The 16,523-nt window shown below is 33.6% G+C and overlaps 1 protein-coding gene across 1 annotated transcript in view; it reads left to right on the top strand.

Annotated features, from left to right (window-relative positions):
• CLGN (calmegin) overlaps positions 1 to 16,523 on the top strand; it is a 43,393-nt gene that overhangs the window by 15,471 nt on the left and 11,399 nt on the right. The window contains exons 5-8 of the mRNA XM_061142389.1: positions 2,697 to 2,838; positions 6,421 to 6,502; positions 8,058 to 8,250; positions 11,471 to 11,660. Coding sequence (XP_060998372.1) covers positions 2,697 to 2,838; positions 6,421 to 6,502; positions 8,058 to 8,250; positions 11,471 to 11,660 — 607 coding nt within the window. The remainder of the gene's footprint in view (positions 1 to 2,696; positions 2,839 to 6,420; positions 6,503 to 8,057; positions 8,251 to 11,470; positions 11,661 to 16,523) is intronic.

The raw sequence follows: 16,523 nt of genomic DNA, 5'->3' as shown, positions 1-16,523 counted from the left end.
GCCTGCATGTCTTCCACGCTGTATTCTCTATCCTAGTACACGTGCTTCTAAATAAACTCCAGAAGGAACTCCGCCATATGCACAGAACAAGCAACACTGAGCTTAGTCATCTGAATTCCTTTAGAGAAGAGAATGGCTGCCCTCAAAGAAGCAGTGTTTGCAGAGAAAGAACTGTACCTAAAATCATACCCACAGAATTACCTGCCATCAAACAGGATGCTTGACTTAAAACATCTATGTTTAGCTTACTTTACAGTTTTTTAGAACAGCATTGGGTAGATGTATGCTGTGTGTTTTTATTTTAGAAGTATCCATTGATGGAATTTTCCTAAAATTAGGTTATGGTCTATTTTAGAAGTGAGTTTAAGTCTGGACGGAATGACTCTTACTGCTTAAATGAGTTTTTCTCTCAGCTTAAAATTATAACTCAAGCAAGCAAGCAAAAAACAGGCTTATTAACAACACCTATGTTTTGTCCATAGTCTTATTAAACATAATTACCGGATGCATGAGACAAGTGCTCCGGCCAGGTGCACTGGGAAGACCCAGAGGAATCGGGTGGAGAGGGAGGTGGGAGCGGGGATTGGGATGGGGAAAACGTGTAAATCCATGGCTGATTCATATCAATGTATGACAAAACCCACTGAAATGTTGTGAAGTGATTGGCCTCCAACTAATAAAAAAAATAAAATAAGATAAAATAAAAAATAATTCTTTCTAAAAAAAAAACATAATTACCCACAAAATAATTTTTTAGTGTATTAAATTTGGTATGGTTGGTTGACTTTTCAAGTTCTTGAAAGCATCTTTGAAAAATACAGAATCTCTTATTAAAGATTCAGGCCCTGAAAGTGGCATTTTTGTATATAAATATTAGCGATGTCTTTTATATAGTGGTTAGTTGAGACCAATTTCTTTGCAGGAATATTTAGTACTTGTAGTCATTAATCATAGCTTCTGTCAAGTGCCACTTGAGTAAAACCAATTGCTAGATTTTCAGGAGCAGTCTGTGAGAAACATTATATACTGGAGAACAGGGTATGCATTTGAGGGAGACTTATTTAAACTGTCACATTAAGTTATTAATAAAAATATAGCTGTTTAAAAAATCACCAGTTCTTTAAGTGACTAATTTTCAGGCTATGTTATAAAATTGTTTGAATTCTTTTCGAGATTTTACTTAAATCAGAGTTCACATTACCTGGCCTTGAGTAAAGATTGGTTAATGAAAAGTTACCACTGATTTGAAGTTAGGAAAAACTTCTTGTCCTTGAGGAATAATCACCTTGTCACAGGTTTTCTAAAATTAAAGTAGTACTTTTAGAGAGTATCTTTTCATGGCTGATAAATACATGCACGTAATTACAAAAGAAAGACAACGTAGTTTTAAAAAATCCTTTACTATCAGTATTCTAAAATCCCTAAAGATATAGTTGTTACTTCTTAAAAGAAGGCCTTTGTGATTTGGTCACGCCAGAGGTTAGTAGTGATAATACAGTTGCTCATCAGTGTGAGAGAAGAAAATGAATTCACCTTTTTAAGAAAAGTTTAGTATAACCAAATTGGGGGACAAAAAGGAAAACAAACCTGAAAAGTTGAAAAAATGAGTTTTTGAAAGACCAAGAAGGTGTGCACAATGATAGACCTCAAAACACCCCTCTCTGATTAGTGAGACTGTTCAGGTTCTTGCACTGTTGTTTTTTAGAAAGAAAAAATGTATATAAAGTGCATTGGTAAATTCAGAAGTGCCCATTAATATTTCATGTTGGCACAATTCTGGAAAATAGCCAGCATTCACTAAATTTTCTTGGAATAGCCAATACATCTAATTTTCGAAACTGGAACGTTTTATACAAACTAATATAAATTAGTTATTTACTGCTTTAAAAAGAGTAAAGGAGGAAAGTCCAGCCCACAACTTTGGGGCTACAGAGGACCCATTCAGCTTTGTATTGGATGCATCCCATGATCTAATTGCAGGAGCTTCCTGGTCTTAAAAGGGGGCAATTCCAGCCCAGAGAGGGCCTCACTCAGCTTTGCTCTGCTACAGACTAGTGCTAGTCTAGCTTATAGGACTTTCTTGGCCAAAAGTTCTGAGAACTGATTGGCTTAGCTCAGAAAGGGTAACTGCAATTTGTGTTCTTTGGCCATACAGTTTTCAAAATAAAATTTAAATCGCTATAATAACTTCTGCCAAGTAAGAAAAGTAGCTGATGACACCATGAATTTCAAAATACATAGACTGAGGCAAACTCATTTTGTGTTAAAGAGGTATTTTGTCTCCCGTGTCATTTAAAAAATACAATGAGACTCTATGAGACAAACAAATTCTGTAATTTCGTTGATTACGGTCTCTCAGAGAAATCCAAACTAAGCCAGCTTTGAAGGTCCTTTAATTAAATGCTGTAGTGTCTGTTGTTTATTAGTTGGTCAAGAAGTTCGTTTGGGTTTTTCCATAAAAGGTTACAGAAACACCTGAAGGAACTTATTTTGCCAACCCAATAGTTTCCACAATTTTAGGAGAAAAGAGAGCAGACATACCTACAAGTGCAGGTACAAGTTCCTGATTTAAAATGTGATTTTATTTTTCCAAAATCAGCCTTCAAGGAAAAATCTTATTGGTTACCATTTCTGATAAATAATTTTTAAGTCAGTGTGTTTGGTTTTAGTTTAACTTGCTTTGTTTTGTATTTTAGGAAGATGGGAAATAGAAGAATTGAAAGAAAATCGAATACCTGGTGATCGAGGACTGGTATTGAAATCTAGAGCAAAGCATCATGCGATATCTGCTGTGTTAGCAAAACCCTTCATCTTTGCTGATAAACCCCTGGTAGTTCAGTAAGTTTCATTATGTTTTGAGTACTTTTTCTAACATTTATTTTAGTTTTGTATAATTTGGCTTCTGAATATGGGTATAAAGTGGGTATAAAAATTCAGATTTCCCTTTCCCATTTCATTTATTTAAATACACAATGTGTGTATACACACAAACACCCTGAGGTTTTGAATGAAATGAAGATTTGTTGCAAGATTGTATTAATATAATATTTGCTATAATGTGCAGTATTTCACCAGCATAAACTATATAGTACATATTAAAATCAACATTTTTGTTTTAACTCTTTATTTCAAATTGACTTGCTGTTGAGATATATTAACTTCAATATATTTTAAATAGAACTATAAATATTGCTGTTGAACCAGTGATAAGATTCAAAGGCAGTAAATTTGTTTTCAAGAGGAAATGCCCTTTTAAAGGTCTGCGTTCTCACAGAGTTTTCCTCTCCCCTCCCTCAAAATATGACATACACTAGTTTTGTGGTATTGCTTGCATGTGTAACTATCGTAAAATCAAGTATTAATTCCTCAAGCTTGTTTCACCTATACTGGTATAAATCCAAAATATATCTGTACAAATACAGTTACAAAACAAATGAAATTCATATTAAAAACAAAGGAAAGGAAATGTAGAAATGTTATTTTCTATCTTATATCAAAAGATTGGGCTGTCCAAAGTTAATTACAGTCTAAGAAGTACTACTAACTATAAACTAACTATAAACTTGTTTTAAATTTTTTGTTAGCATATTAAATATATGCATGCATGGTATAACTAAAATGCCATTTTGTGTTTTAAAAATGTAAAACAATGTGACATTTGGTATAATTGGTTTAATTTTTTGGCTGTGATGCTTTGATTTAGTTGCATTGTTATTTCAAGAAATTTAAAATATCAAATGTCAAAAAAGTATACAACCATTTAAACAAATGAAGAATATTACCACAAGTATTTACTGGGATTAATATTTGAGTTTGATGTTGTGGCAGTATTCAGAGTTTAGTATTTATTTCTTCTTGAAAATTTGAAAGTAATCTTATTCTGTTAATTTAGGTGAATATAATATAGTTTTATATTTTAATCTTTTGTGGCCTAAATGAAAGGGTAAAGGAAAATAATACAAAATTTAACTTCTCCAGAGTAAAATGAATCAAGTTTGGTGTTTTCAGAAAGTATAAATCACTGCTAGGCAAGTAAGTGAAGGATAGCTTACAAGATTGGAAGCAAAGATAGTAAGTCTAAAAAATTATTAAAGCAATTGTGAACTGAAAAAAGAAAAGGAGAATCAAAAAGAATTGAATTAGTGGTCTTTGATATGCTTGAAAACAATTCAAAGGAGGATAGTGAGTATTTAGTTTTCTTAATTTGGATAAAATGAAATAGTATAGATAAAATAAATTTTGTATTAACTATTATAAATACTATACTATTATAAATACTATTTATAACTATTATAAATACTATAAATATAGTATAACTCATAAATATGAACTATTTAAGACATAACTTTAAAACTGCTTTTCCCAAATTATTAATATGCATTATGTGGTCATATAAGTTTTAGAAACTAAGAATATCTGAACCTTAAAGATAAGGAAGCATATTTGCCCATTAAAGATTCTGAAGAGTTCTACATAAAAAAAAACCTATTTTTAATTTGAACATTGTGTTTCCCAAACATGTCTGACCACAGGAGTTTTTTCCACCCTAAACAATAATTACTATTTCATAGGACAGTTTAGAAAATGGCACCCTAAAGAGAAGAGGATTAACATATACTCTGCATTTATCCTCATTTTTCCTGTGATTTAAGATTAGCAGCAAGCAGTCCGTCCAGCTCTATGACTTACATTTCACTGATCCTCGATTTCATTGTGAACTGTTTATACTAGGCACAAGGTAATGATTTGAAAAATCTGGAAGTATGCAGCGTATGAGATAGACATAGTGATCAAGTCTAGGCATAATAAGATAGCATAACTCTCTTACATTTATAAAGACAATTTACACAATTGTTATCTCTAGTTCTTTTCATGGATCCCTCAGATCACCTATAATAAAGCTTTATCATTTTACTTAGAGTCGGAAATATTTACCTTTAGTTCACATTATGCACCATTTGTTTTACTTCATGCTCTTCAAAGACAAGTTTCATGAAGGAAAAGTTTATCAGCTACTGCTAAAATAAAAATATTGATAAGGCCTTGAGGAAAACAAACTCCTTGATTTAAAATGTGAAAAAGAACAAAACAAAACTTTTTTTCTGATCATAACAGAAGCTAACATTTTTGAGCATTTATTGACCCATCACTGTGCAGGACGGCTTCTAATCATAACAGTCCTTAGAGGTGTAGGTATGGGCAGTGTTCCCTCATGATAGATGAGCAAATAGAGACCAGAGATTCAGTAATGTGTCTTGAGTCAAGGCCTACCAAAATCAAGAACAAATCTCAGATCTTTCTGACTCCAAAGTGCTTGCTTGTAACCACTGTTGTAGAAATCTGGAGAAATAAAGCAGAATATAAAGTAGGGAGGGGAAATCACCATCAAGTCCAGCAACTCAGAGATTATCACTTAAAATGTTACTGTATTTTCTGTACTCTTTTCTGTATAAAATGCATGTTACTAATTGGGCTCAAACTGTCAAAGTTTTGTATATTATTTTTTTTTTTTTTACTTTGTCACTGAAGTCTCTTCAGAAACATTTTAAACTATAAATTTTTATTAAAATTATCACTATATCTTGTTACTTCTCTGGTTTTCATCTGCTTTTGCTTTAATTCATTAAACCAGTCATAACAGTTTTGATTTTCACTGTTTTTCACTTTGATATCCATTTCCTCATTGACTTTTGTCACACCTAATTCACCAGTTTACTGAAAATCTCTTCTAAATATTGTTCAGTAAGATTGTCTATTGCCTAAACAAGACAACAGAACTTTTGATCAGAATTACAGTGTTGTAAATCCATGAGAAGACTGCCATGTCAGTTCACTTTTTTAGCTGTTAACACTGTGTTTCCCCTACCTCCTGGCTGCTAAGATATGAAATATTCCAGGTTTACAAAATCTCTTTGCTGGGGTTATTTAATTAAATGTACAACTTTATAAACCTGGTTTAGGTGTAGCTGAACTAAAAGACAAATTAGTATTGAACTGAATAGCTAAGATCATTAGCAATTTCCTAGAAACCTATGCTGTAACTATGATCCCCATAGTCTTTGTTTTTCACTTTATAAAAAGTATGTATAGTACGTACCTTATTTTAATTTGAAGTTTCCTGCTGAAAGTTTTAATCAAAGTATCTTATTCTTAATTAAACAGTTTTGGTGAAAAAATTTATTTCAGCAAATTAGTTGGCTTTTCTATAGTTTTTTATAGTCATTCTATTTTCAATATTTTAAGGATGTTCATGGAAAAGGCCTTTCTGCTTGTCCTCACAGGTTGTGGATGTACTTTGTGTGAGCTTTCTGGTAATGTAAATGTTTGTGTTTAAATGAATTGAGAGTAATACATTAGATTTTGAAAAGCAATCAGTAATTTTTATTTATCAGCAGTATGATTCTTTTTCCCTTCATTTAGATATGAAGTAAATTTTCAAGATGGTATTGATTGTGGAGGTGCATACATTAAACTCCTAGCAGACACTGATGGTTTGAATCTGGTATGATATTTTAATGTTTAAGAAAGCCTTATTAAAGTTAATAAGTATTTCTAAGGAGTAATTGACACAACTGAAATTTTTATTTTCATCTGAAGTCAAAAATAACTTTGAAAATTTGTATCTAAGATGAATTTATAATAGCTTTTCCATGTGCCTTCAAGTTTCATACACAGCCATGTTACTTGATGGCATTAGTTTTGTAATCTTTAGCAACGTGAAAAAGGTTGCCAAGTCTATAAAGAAAATATAACCTGGTGCTTATAAATGTCACCGAAAGATCGACTTAGTTATTTTCCTTACAAAGTAATAATCATAAGTTTGTTAGGAGAAGTAAGATAATGGAGCAAAGTAGTAAAACAAAATGGCCAAAGAATCAAATTAAAAAGGCAGGTCAGCTCAGGAGTTAGCAGTCTGCAAAAATTTACTAACTTAAAAATGTTAAGTTCATAATGAAGCAGGTTATATTAGAATCATTTGAAATTTGGAGACATTTCTTATAGTATCCTCCCACAGGAAGCTGTGTCAGAATTCCTGCATATAACAAATATAAAATGAATGAGACGTTAATGAGATATTTGTCAGAATTCCTGGATATGAAACATTAAAGGATTCATTTACTTAGATAAGGTCAAGGGGAAGCCGTTTGTAGTTTATGGTGCAACTCTTAGGTGTTGTGAGGTGAAAGTCACCTGGGGTACAATGGCAATAATAAAGTCAAATACCAAGTATTTTTCTAAACACTTTATCTGGTTAACTCAGTTAATCCTTAGAGAAGCCTTATAAGGTACGTACTATTATTATCCCCATCAGAGGTGATGGAATAGAATGACAGGGAGGTTGGAAGATTTGCTCAGGGCCACACACAGCTGGTTTAAAGGCAACAGCAGGATCTCAACCTCAGTATCTGATGCCAGATGCCACGCTCTTAACCAGTAGGCCATGCCAAATGAATCCATGGGATTTTCCAGGCAGGAATACTGGAGTGGGTTGCCGTTTTCTTCTCCAGGGGATCCTCCCAACCCAAGGATTGAGCTCAGGTCTCCCGCATTGCAGGCAGACTCTCTACTGTCTGAGCCACCCGGGAATCCTGAAGAGAAATGACTGTGGTAAAATGGGGAGCAAGTCACTGTATCTGTTCTTCACTTTGTGCTTCATTAAAGGGCACCACTTTCTGGTGTCTTACTGAATAGTAGTAGTGGCTAAGTAAGCACTGTAGTCTTCAGTCACAGTATGTTTTTCTCTATGCTTAGTTTTCTTAATAAGATATTAATCAGATCTATATAGAGTAACTAAAGCCTATTATGTTGTTAAAGTGGTTCCAGCTTCTCTCCTACATCTTCAAAATGGAAGTAGTGTGTGCATTTTAAGAAAAAAAAATCTGTTTTGAAATAAAATTTGTCATTTTTCCACATCCTTTATTGTCAATGTGTCAACTAACTCTTTGGTGAATTAGCATTTAATACATTTTTGTGACCTCTACCCAGTGGGGTAGAATAGAGAAACTCATTAACTATTTCAGTTCTGGACTAATCCTAATACTCATCTCTCTTTGAAGGAAAATTTCTATGATAAAACATCCTATACCATTATGTTTGGACCAGATAAATGTGGAGAAGATTATAAACTTCATTTTATCTTCAGACATAAACATCCCAAAACTGGAGTTTTTGAAGAAAAACATGCCAAACCTCCAGATGTAGACCTTAAAAGGTTCTTCACAGACAGGAAGACTCATCTTTATACCCTTGGTATATCCTTTTAATTCATTCATTAACTTAAAAGTATTTGCTGACTACCAGTATCTTCACGGCAAGTGCTTTGGGAGAAGCAAGCATAGGTACTTCTGTTAAGGATTTATCTTTTTAGGAAAATCAGACACACACACTTATAGCACAGGCAGAAAGTGCCATATGAGATACAGTTAAGAGCTCAAAAACAATACTGCTTTCACTTAAGAAACTTCAGGAAAATCTGGTGAAGGTGATTCTATTTGACCTAATCTTGAAGTTTAGATATACCATGTGGAACATAGGAGAGGAAAGGGATATTTTAGGTACCCTGACATTAGTGATGCTGACAAAATAAAAAACTGGAGAATAAGGTTAAAGAGGGAGAAACCCTTAACATTAGACTTTATTCTATTAGGCAGTTGTCATTGTTGGGTCCTGCCTGCTGGTAGTTAAAGGGAAAGCGCTCAGCAAGCATCTGTTAACATACTTAGCTTTACCTTTGCAGCTAGGAGTTTGTGTGTACACTGACTGGGAGGAACATTATATAGGATTGTCTCTCCTCTTTCCAGGTGCATGTGGTTAAGTACTGTGATTACTTAAAATCCGAGCATGTCAGAACCTAACAGGACAACTCCATCCAAGACTAACATGTATCAGCTTTCTTCCTCAAAACCGCAGTTACAGAAACTTTCCTTTTTGTCTGCCAAGGCAGAGACCAATTTTATTTTTAATATTAATATCAAAAACCTTTCTTTGAAATTGGAAAATAGTACTGGGCATTTGGGGGAATGTAAGGTAAACTGTCAAAACATAGAAATAATGAGAAATTATAACTAGAACAGAAAAAAATGAATTTTAATTAGGCTTTGTATAAACCCAGTCAAAACCAATATGATAGTATATATATCAGAGGACACAATTCCACTTTCAGGAATTTATCCAAAGAAAATAATCCAGAAGGAAGAAAATGACCTGTGTGTAAAAATATACTATAAATTGGAAGCAACTCAAATGTTGCAGTAGTGGTTTTCTTTCTATGTAGTACAATACAAAAAGATAACTATGAAAATGTTCAGCTTATAACATTAAAATGGGAAAGAAAGAAAAGTTGGAGGCACATTCTGATGGCCACTAGACAAATTCTGCAAACAAAAACAAAAGTTTAGAGAAGTGTTTAACTTTTATTGATCACCTGATAGGTACCATGCTCTGTGTAGGTACTTTGTTGAGAACAGTCCTGTGAGGTGAGCAGTTTTTATTTTGCCTTAATTTAGGTTAAGTAACTTGCCCTAGGAAATAAAAGTAATTGGTAGAGCTGGAATTAAAATTCAAGCAAATTCTTAAACATTTGCTTTTCTTACTATGATACACAAAAACTTTGTTTTGCTAGGATTATCCACTTTTAAAGGACTTTTTTCCTTTTAAAAAAAGTTTATTATATTTTCATAACATTATTCTCTAGTTGTTCTAAGATCCTTACAGAATCCCTTTAAAAGAGTTTATAATCCAGTGCCTTTTGTGGTGAATTCATTTAGAATATTTAAAACCGTTTTCTAAATGGAAAGTTTTTTGGCTAAAGATTTTTGACAAAGATGTCTCTTCATATATGTGTAATTGTCATGTGCTTTTTTGGATTTACTGTAATTTTAAAATACTTCAGTTGAAAGTTGAGTCAGAAAATACTCTTTCAGGGGTTTTTCTTGAGAAATACGTGTTTTGAATTAGAGTCTAGTACATTTTTGCATTTAAGATCTTGTTGTTAGTTGTACTTCAGTCTTGACTTTTTTCCTTTGTGTAGTAATATAGTTTTATAGTCTCAGCTGTAATAGAAAATGGTGGAGAAAAAAAGAGAAGGGAGGAAACCATGAGTGTTCATTTGCATTATTTGAATTTGTATATAAATTGCAATATTTGATTTTGACATAAACAATTTGGCATTGTTGTGACTGAAAACCTCTGGAGATTGCTTCAGTAAAGTTTTTTCAGAAAGTGGTAGTCTACATAGCTAGTTAAGTCAAGATCATCCTCACATTTATTGCCAGCTCCTACTTCCTTAACTGGGCTTCCCAGGTTGCTCAGTTGGTAAAGAATCAGCCTGCAGTGCAGGAGGCCCAGGTTCTATCCCTGGGTGGGGAAGATCCTTGGAAAAGGAACAGCTGCCCACTCTGGAGAGAATCAGACATGACTCAGCAACTAAACCAACGCTACCATCACCCCTTCCTTAACTTACTTCACTAAAAGCAAATGTTAAGCTATTACTTTTTATCTGCCATTCTTTCCAAAGATAAAAATTGTACTCAGTGACTCCCCAACCCATGTTTACAGAAGGGAGAGAGAGCTTTTCTTTTGTTTTTATACTCATAGGAGTCCTTATGAAACTTTTGATGTGGTAACTTTTAAAGAGCTAGAGTTTACCTTGAAACAACATACAACATACCAAAGCATGAGCTTGAGTGTTTTCAATCATCCTTGAAATACTTTACACTACAATATAGGAATCAAAGAATTTGAAATGCTGATGAGTTTTATAGGTTTCTAGGAGATCATAAGAATGTGTGAATGCTAAAGTCCTGATTTTGGCTTCTAGATTAGGGTTATATAGAAGGATGTCCTTGTTTATAGGAAATGTGCATTAAACCATTCAGGGATGATATGGATGAGGTCAATAACTTACTCTCAAGTAATATTCAAGAAAAAGTGAAGTTCTTTATATATACTTGCAACTTTTAAATTTTGAGGTCATTTCAAAAAATTATTTTAAAATAGTGAAGATTGGAGGGAGGTGGGAGGGGGGATTGGGATAGGGAATACATGTAAATCCATGGCTAATTCAAGTCAGTGTATGACAAAAACCACTACAATATTGTAAAGTAATTAGCCTCCAACTAATAAAAATAAATGAAAAAAAAATAGTGAGGATTGGGTTGTATTCTATAACTATAAAAGACTAAAGCTGAATGGTTATGTGAGTCCTAAATTGAGTTACCAATTGGGTATTTTTTATTTGAGAAGTAATGGAGTGTTTTATTAAATATTATTAAAATTTTATGTTTGGTTTTAGAAAACATTGTATCTAGTGATTTTTGGCGTATTTTGATTTAATTAACATTGGTAATTCCTCTATTCTGGTTGAGAGTAAATTTTACCCATGAAGTTTAGGGTAGTTTTATTATTTAGAAGATTATTTTTAACATTTCTATCAGTATGATAAGTATAATATGTTTAAATTGGTCTTTAGTGATGAATCCAGATGACACATTTGAAGTATTAATTGATCAGATAGTTGTAAACAAAGGAAGCCTACTAGAGGATGTGGTTCCTCCTATCAATCCTCCAAAAGAAATTGAAGATCCCAGTGATAAAAAACCTGATGATTGGGATGAAAGAGCAAAAATCCCTGATGCTTCTGCTGTCAAACCAGAAGATTGGTAAGCAAAGAATTCAGTAGCAAAGCACTGTTTGGCACAAAGTAATAAAATGTAACATATAAGTGAAGTTTGCAACCAATGAAACATATCCTTTTAAACATCAGAAATACTTATTTTGACTTTTAGGAGAAATACTTCTCTGAAATGGATTTTGCACTTCCTACCTTTTAATTATCTTAATTTTCATTTTAATTAATTTTGTTCCCTTTTCATATATGTGTGTATATATATATGTATAATGTATACTTCCAGTATGTATATTTTATTTTGTATTCTTTCAGTGTTGTGGGGAAAAAATACGAGTCCAAAGCACCAGTGCTTTAATTTCTATTTCCAGTTTGATCTTTCTTATGTATGTGTGTGCATATTTTACATAGTTATGGTCGTTGCAGTTAATGATTAGTTGGCTTTAAATAACCATATCCTCAGCATCTTATAAAATTATATGGGATGCACTCGTCTTCCCAGGAGGCGCTAGTTACATTACATTACATTAAATAATCTGCTTGCGAAGGCAAAAGATGCAAGAGACAGAAATTCGACCCCTGGATAGGGAAGATCCACTGGAGAAGGAAATAGCCACCCAGTCGAGTCTTCTTGCCTGGGAAGCCCCCTGGACAGAGGCGCCTGGCAGGCCACGGTCCGTGCAGCTGCAGGAGAGTCAGGCATGCTGAGCACACAAGCAGCAGCAGCATGCAAACATTGCCTTTCTCTCTGGGGCTGGTCAGAATATTTTTAGCAGAGAGCAGTTTTAAATTTTTATGAAGTCTGGTTTGTCAGTATTTGTCTTTGATTATTTATGGTTTTTGCATCTTCCTAAGATACTATGCCTAAATGTGACAAAGATTTTTTGTTTTCTAGACAAATAATTTTGACTAAAACTCTGTTCGAAGTTTGTTATTACATGGAGTGTGAGATATAAATCAAGATTAATTTTCAAAAATATGGATGTCTAATTGTTCTACTCTTGGCATCCATTTAATGTCCATACTGATGTCCCCTCTTTCTTTTCTGCTATGGTGATTAGAGTTTTTTCTTGATGCGTTTAGCTACAGGTTGATCAATTTTATTGAGCTGTTTGGAGGACAGGCTTTTGTTTTAGTTTTTCCCTTTTGTTGGCCTTTTTTCTATTCTTCTTACTTTGGACTTAATTTGCTTCCCTTTTCTTCTTTTTTAAGGTAGAAAGTAATTTCTGATAGAAGCACCTATAAATTTTCTCTCAGCACTGCTTTAACTACGTTCCACAAATATCTACTGTTTCTGAGAACACTCATTCATGCTGTTTTATAATTTCCCTAGTGATTTCTTCTTTGATTTACATATTTTTTACACTTTTACTTTGTTGCCAATTATTTGTGGATTTTCCAGATAAGATTTTCACTTTAACTCCCAATATAATCCTATTGTTGTCAGAGAACATTCACAAATGTCACTTACTTCAGGTTGGTTGATAGTGTTGTTCTAAAGCCTTTATATTCCTAATGGTTTTCAGCCTGTTCTCTTATTGGGAAGAGAAAATAAGTCTTCATCTATGAGTGTAGATTTGTCTTTATCTCCTTTGAGTTTTATTTGTTTTGCTTTGTGTAATTTGAAAGTCTAGATCACTAGATCAGTTCACAGCATTTCATGACCTCTTGAGGAACTGACCTTTTTATTATTGTGAAATGTTCTTCTTTATAAACTCATAATACTCTCTGTTGTGGAATCTGCTTGGTCTGACATGAGATCAGCACTCCCATTTCTTTTAATCATGGTTCCACTGAGTATTGTTTTCCATTATTTACCTGTAACCTCTTTGTTGTTGTTATTCAGTCGCTAAGTTGTATCCGATTCTTTGTGACTCCATGGACCGTGGCACACCAGGCTTCCGGGTCCTTCACTATCGCCCGGAGTCTGCTCAAATTCATGTCCACTGAGTTGGTGATGCCATCCAGCCATCTCATTCTCTGACACCCCCTTCTCCTCCTGCCTTTCCATCTTTCCGAACATCAGGGTCTTTTCCAATGAGCCAGCTTTTCACATCAGGTGGCCAAAATATTGGAGCTTCAGCATCAGTCCTTCCAATGATATTCAGGGTTGATTTCCTTTAGAATGGACTGGTTTGATCTCCTTGCTATTCAAGGGACTCTGAACTGTCTTCTCCAACACCACAGATTGTTCGGCACTCAGCTTTCTTTATGGTCCAGCTCTCACATCCATACCTGACTACTGGAAAAACCACAGCTTTGACTATATGGACCTTTGTTGGCAAGGTCATGTCTCTGCTTTTTAATATGCTGTCTAGGTTGGTCATGGCTTTTCTTCTAAGGAGCAAGCATCTTTTAATTTCATGGCTGCAGTCACTGTCCACAGTGATTTTAGAACCCAAGAAAAGAAAACTTGCCACTGTTTCCACTTTTTTCCCACCTATTTGCCGTGAAGGGATGGGACTGGATGCCTTAATCTTAGTTGTTTGAATGTTGAGTTTCAAGCCAGTTTTTTCAGTCTCGTCTTTCACTTTCATCAAGAGGCTCTTTAGTTCCTCTTCGCTTTCTGCCATTAGGGTGGTACCATCTGCATATCTTAGGTTGCTGATATTTCTCCTGCAATCTTGATTCCAGCTTGTGATTCTTCCAGTATGGCATTTCACATGATGTATTCTGTATATCAGTTAAATAAGCAGGGTGACAATATACAGCCTTTGATGTACTCTCTTCCGAATTTTGAACCAGTCCATTGTTCCATGTCCAGTTCTACTTCTTGACCAGTAGAACTTGACCAGTTCTACTCCTTTCTCAGGAGGCAGGTAAGGTGGTCTGGTATTCCCATCTGTTTCAGAATTTGTTGTAATCCACACAGTCAAAGGCTTTAGCATAGTCACTAAAGCAGAATTAGGTTTTCTGGAGCTCCCTTTCTTTTTCTATGATCCAGTGGATGTTGGCAGTTTGATTTCTGGTTCCTTTGCTTTTTCTAAATCCAGTTTGTACATCTGGAAGTTTTTGATTCATGTATTGTACAGCCTACCTTGAAGGATTTTGAGCATTACCTGTATATGCCTTTATTTTTCAGGTGATTTTCTTGTAGTCAACTATATTCGGGTCTTGCCTTTTAATTGGAATGTTTTAAATCATCTACATTTAATGCACTTATTGATACAGTTAGATATAAACCTGCTGTCTTGCTGTTTGTTTTCTCTTTGTCCCATATAGTCTCTGGCTTTTTATAAAATTGTTTCCTGACTATCTTTGGATTGAGTTACTTTTTTGAGTCTTCCGTTTTTTCTTTCTGTTGGCCCTTTGGCTTTTCCTCTGTAGTCTGTGTTTTACTGGTTGCTCTAGGTTTTGCAGTGTACGTCTTAAACCTATTTCAGTCTGCTCTCAAATACTGTTATACTGCTAATGGGTAACACTTGGCCATTATTTCTCTAAATATTTATATACGCCTCCCCATCTCTTTTGGGGAGATGCCACTTAAAAATGTGTTAGACTGCTTTACATTTGTTAAACAAGTCACTGAGGATCTATTCATTTTTTTTAAAACAGTTTTTCTCTGTGTACCTCAGTTTGGAAAGTGTCTATTCCTGTTAAAGTTCTTGTTTTTTGTAAACATTGAGGTTACCACCTATTGAAAGCACGGAATGTTTCTCCTGGAAAACCAAGTGTTACCTTGTTAACTCTCTTGTAAATAAAGGGGGATACTGATTAGCAATGAAAATGGCTTTGCCTTCAGGAAAATAGTGTAAGAGGGAAGTAACTTGTGCAAGATAGGAAGTACAGTACCTTTAAAAACAATTAGTAGGTCACTTACCAGTGTATCACTTCCATGGACTCACGCTGTCAGAAGAGACGGGACTGTGTTTGTCTGTGTGCACTTTCTAAGTGCTTCATGTTTGTCTGCCCATGAAGGGTAAGGATGGGACATACATTTGCCCTTAAAGAGAAAAACTGTATTTACCAATCTCATTCTGATGGGCGAAATCTGTGAGAATTTGTTTTATAAAGTACTAAAAGAGCCTTAAATTTTAAACTCAGGTTACTCCGAGCCCTAAGAGACCTTCAGATAGTAATGATATCAGGAAAGTACAAGTCTTTACATGTATACAGTGGATTATTTCAGTTTTGTTACTCAGTCTTCACGTATATAGAGTAAATTATTTCAGTTTGTTATTCAAGTTTTGTATGGAAAAGCATAATGTAAATTCTAGATAAAATTCCTGCTTTTCTGAAAAGATGAAAATTATATTAGTAATTCTATTCTGTACTTACTGTGACTATGTTTATATACTTTGGAGCTTACTTTCTAAATGATTTTTTTTTTAATGAAAATATAAAAATTACCAGAATATGGAGAGTTTTAAGAAAATAATATTGGAGTATGGAAGACCTTTCCAAATACAGCATAAAATTGAAGAATCATAAAGGAAAATACTAATAAATTTCAGCTACATGAAAATAAATTATTTTTGTATGACAAAAAACCCCACCATAAACTACCTAAAAATACACAAGAAACTGGAAAAAAATTTAATTTAATTATAATTATTATAATTAATAAAATTAATAATTTCTTGTTAATTTCCAATATATTCCAGGATATTAATTGTAGCATTATTTGTTATAGTAAGCTTTGGGAAACTAAATATTCTCAACAATAGATGAATTATTATTTATTCACAAAGTAGAAAACTATGAAACTGTGAGGAATAAAGCAGATATATATTTATATAAAATAGAGCTCCTAGAACAGTCTTGACATATAGTAGTCTTTCTGTATATGTTTGTTTATGAATGGTTTCTTTTTAATTTTAATAATATATTTTATTTAACTCAATAGAGCCAAAATGTTATTACTTCAACAAATAATATAAAAAGATGAATGAGTTTT

This window comes from Dama dama, chromosome 5 (assembly GCF_033118175.1).
Source record: "Dama dama isolate Ldn47 chromosome 5, ASM3311817v1, whole genome shotgun sequence".
Lineage (NCBI taxonomy): Eukaryota > Metazoa > Chordata > Mammalia > Artiodactyla > Cervidae > Dama > Dama dama.
Note: the sequence above shows the minus strand (reverse complement) of the source record. Positions and strands in the feature narration are given on the sequence as shown.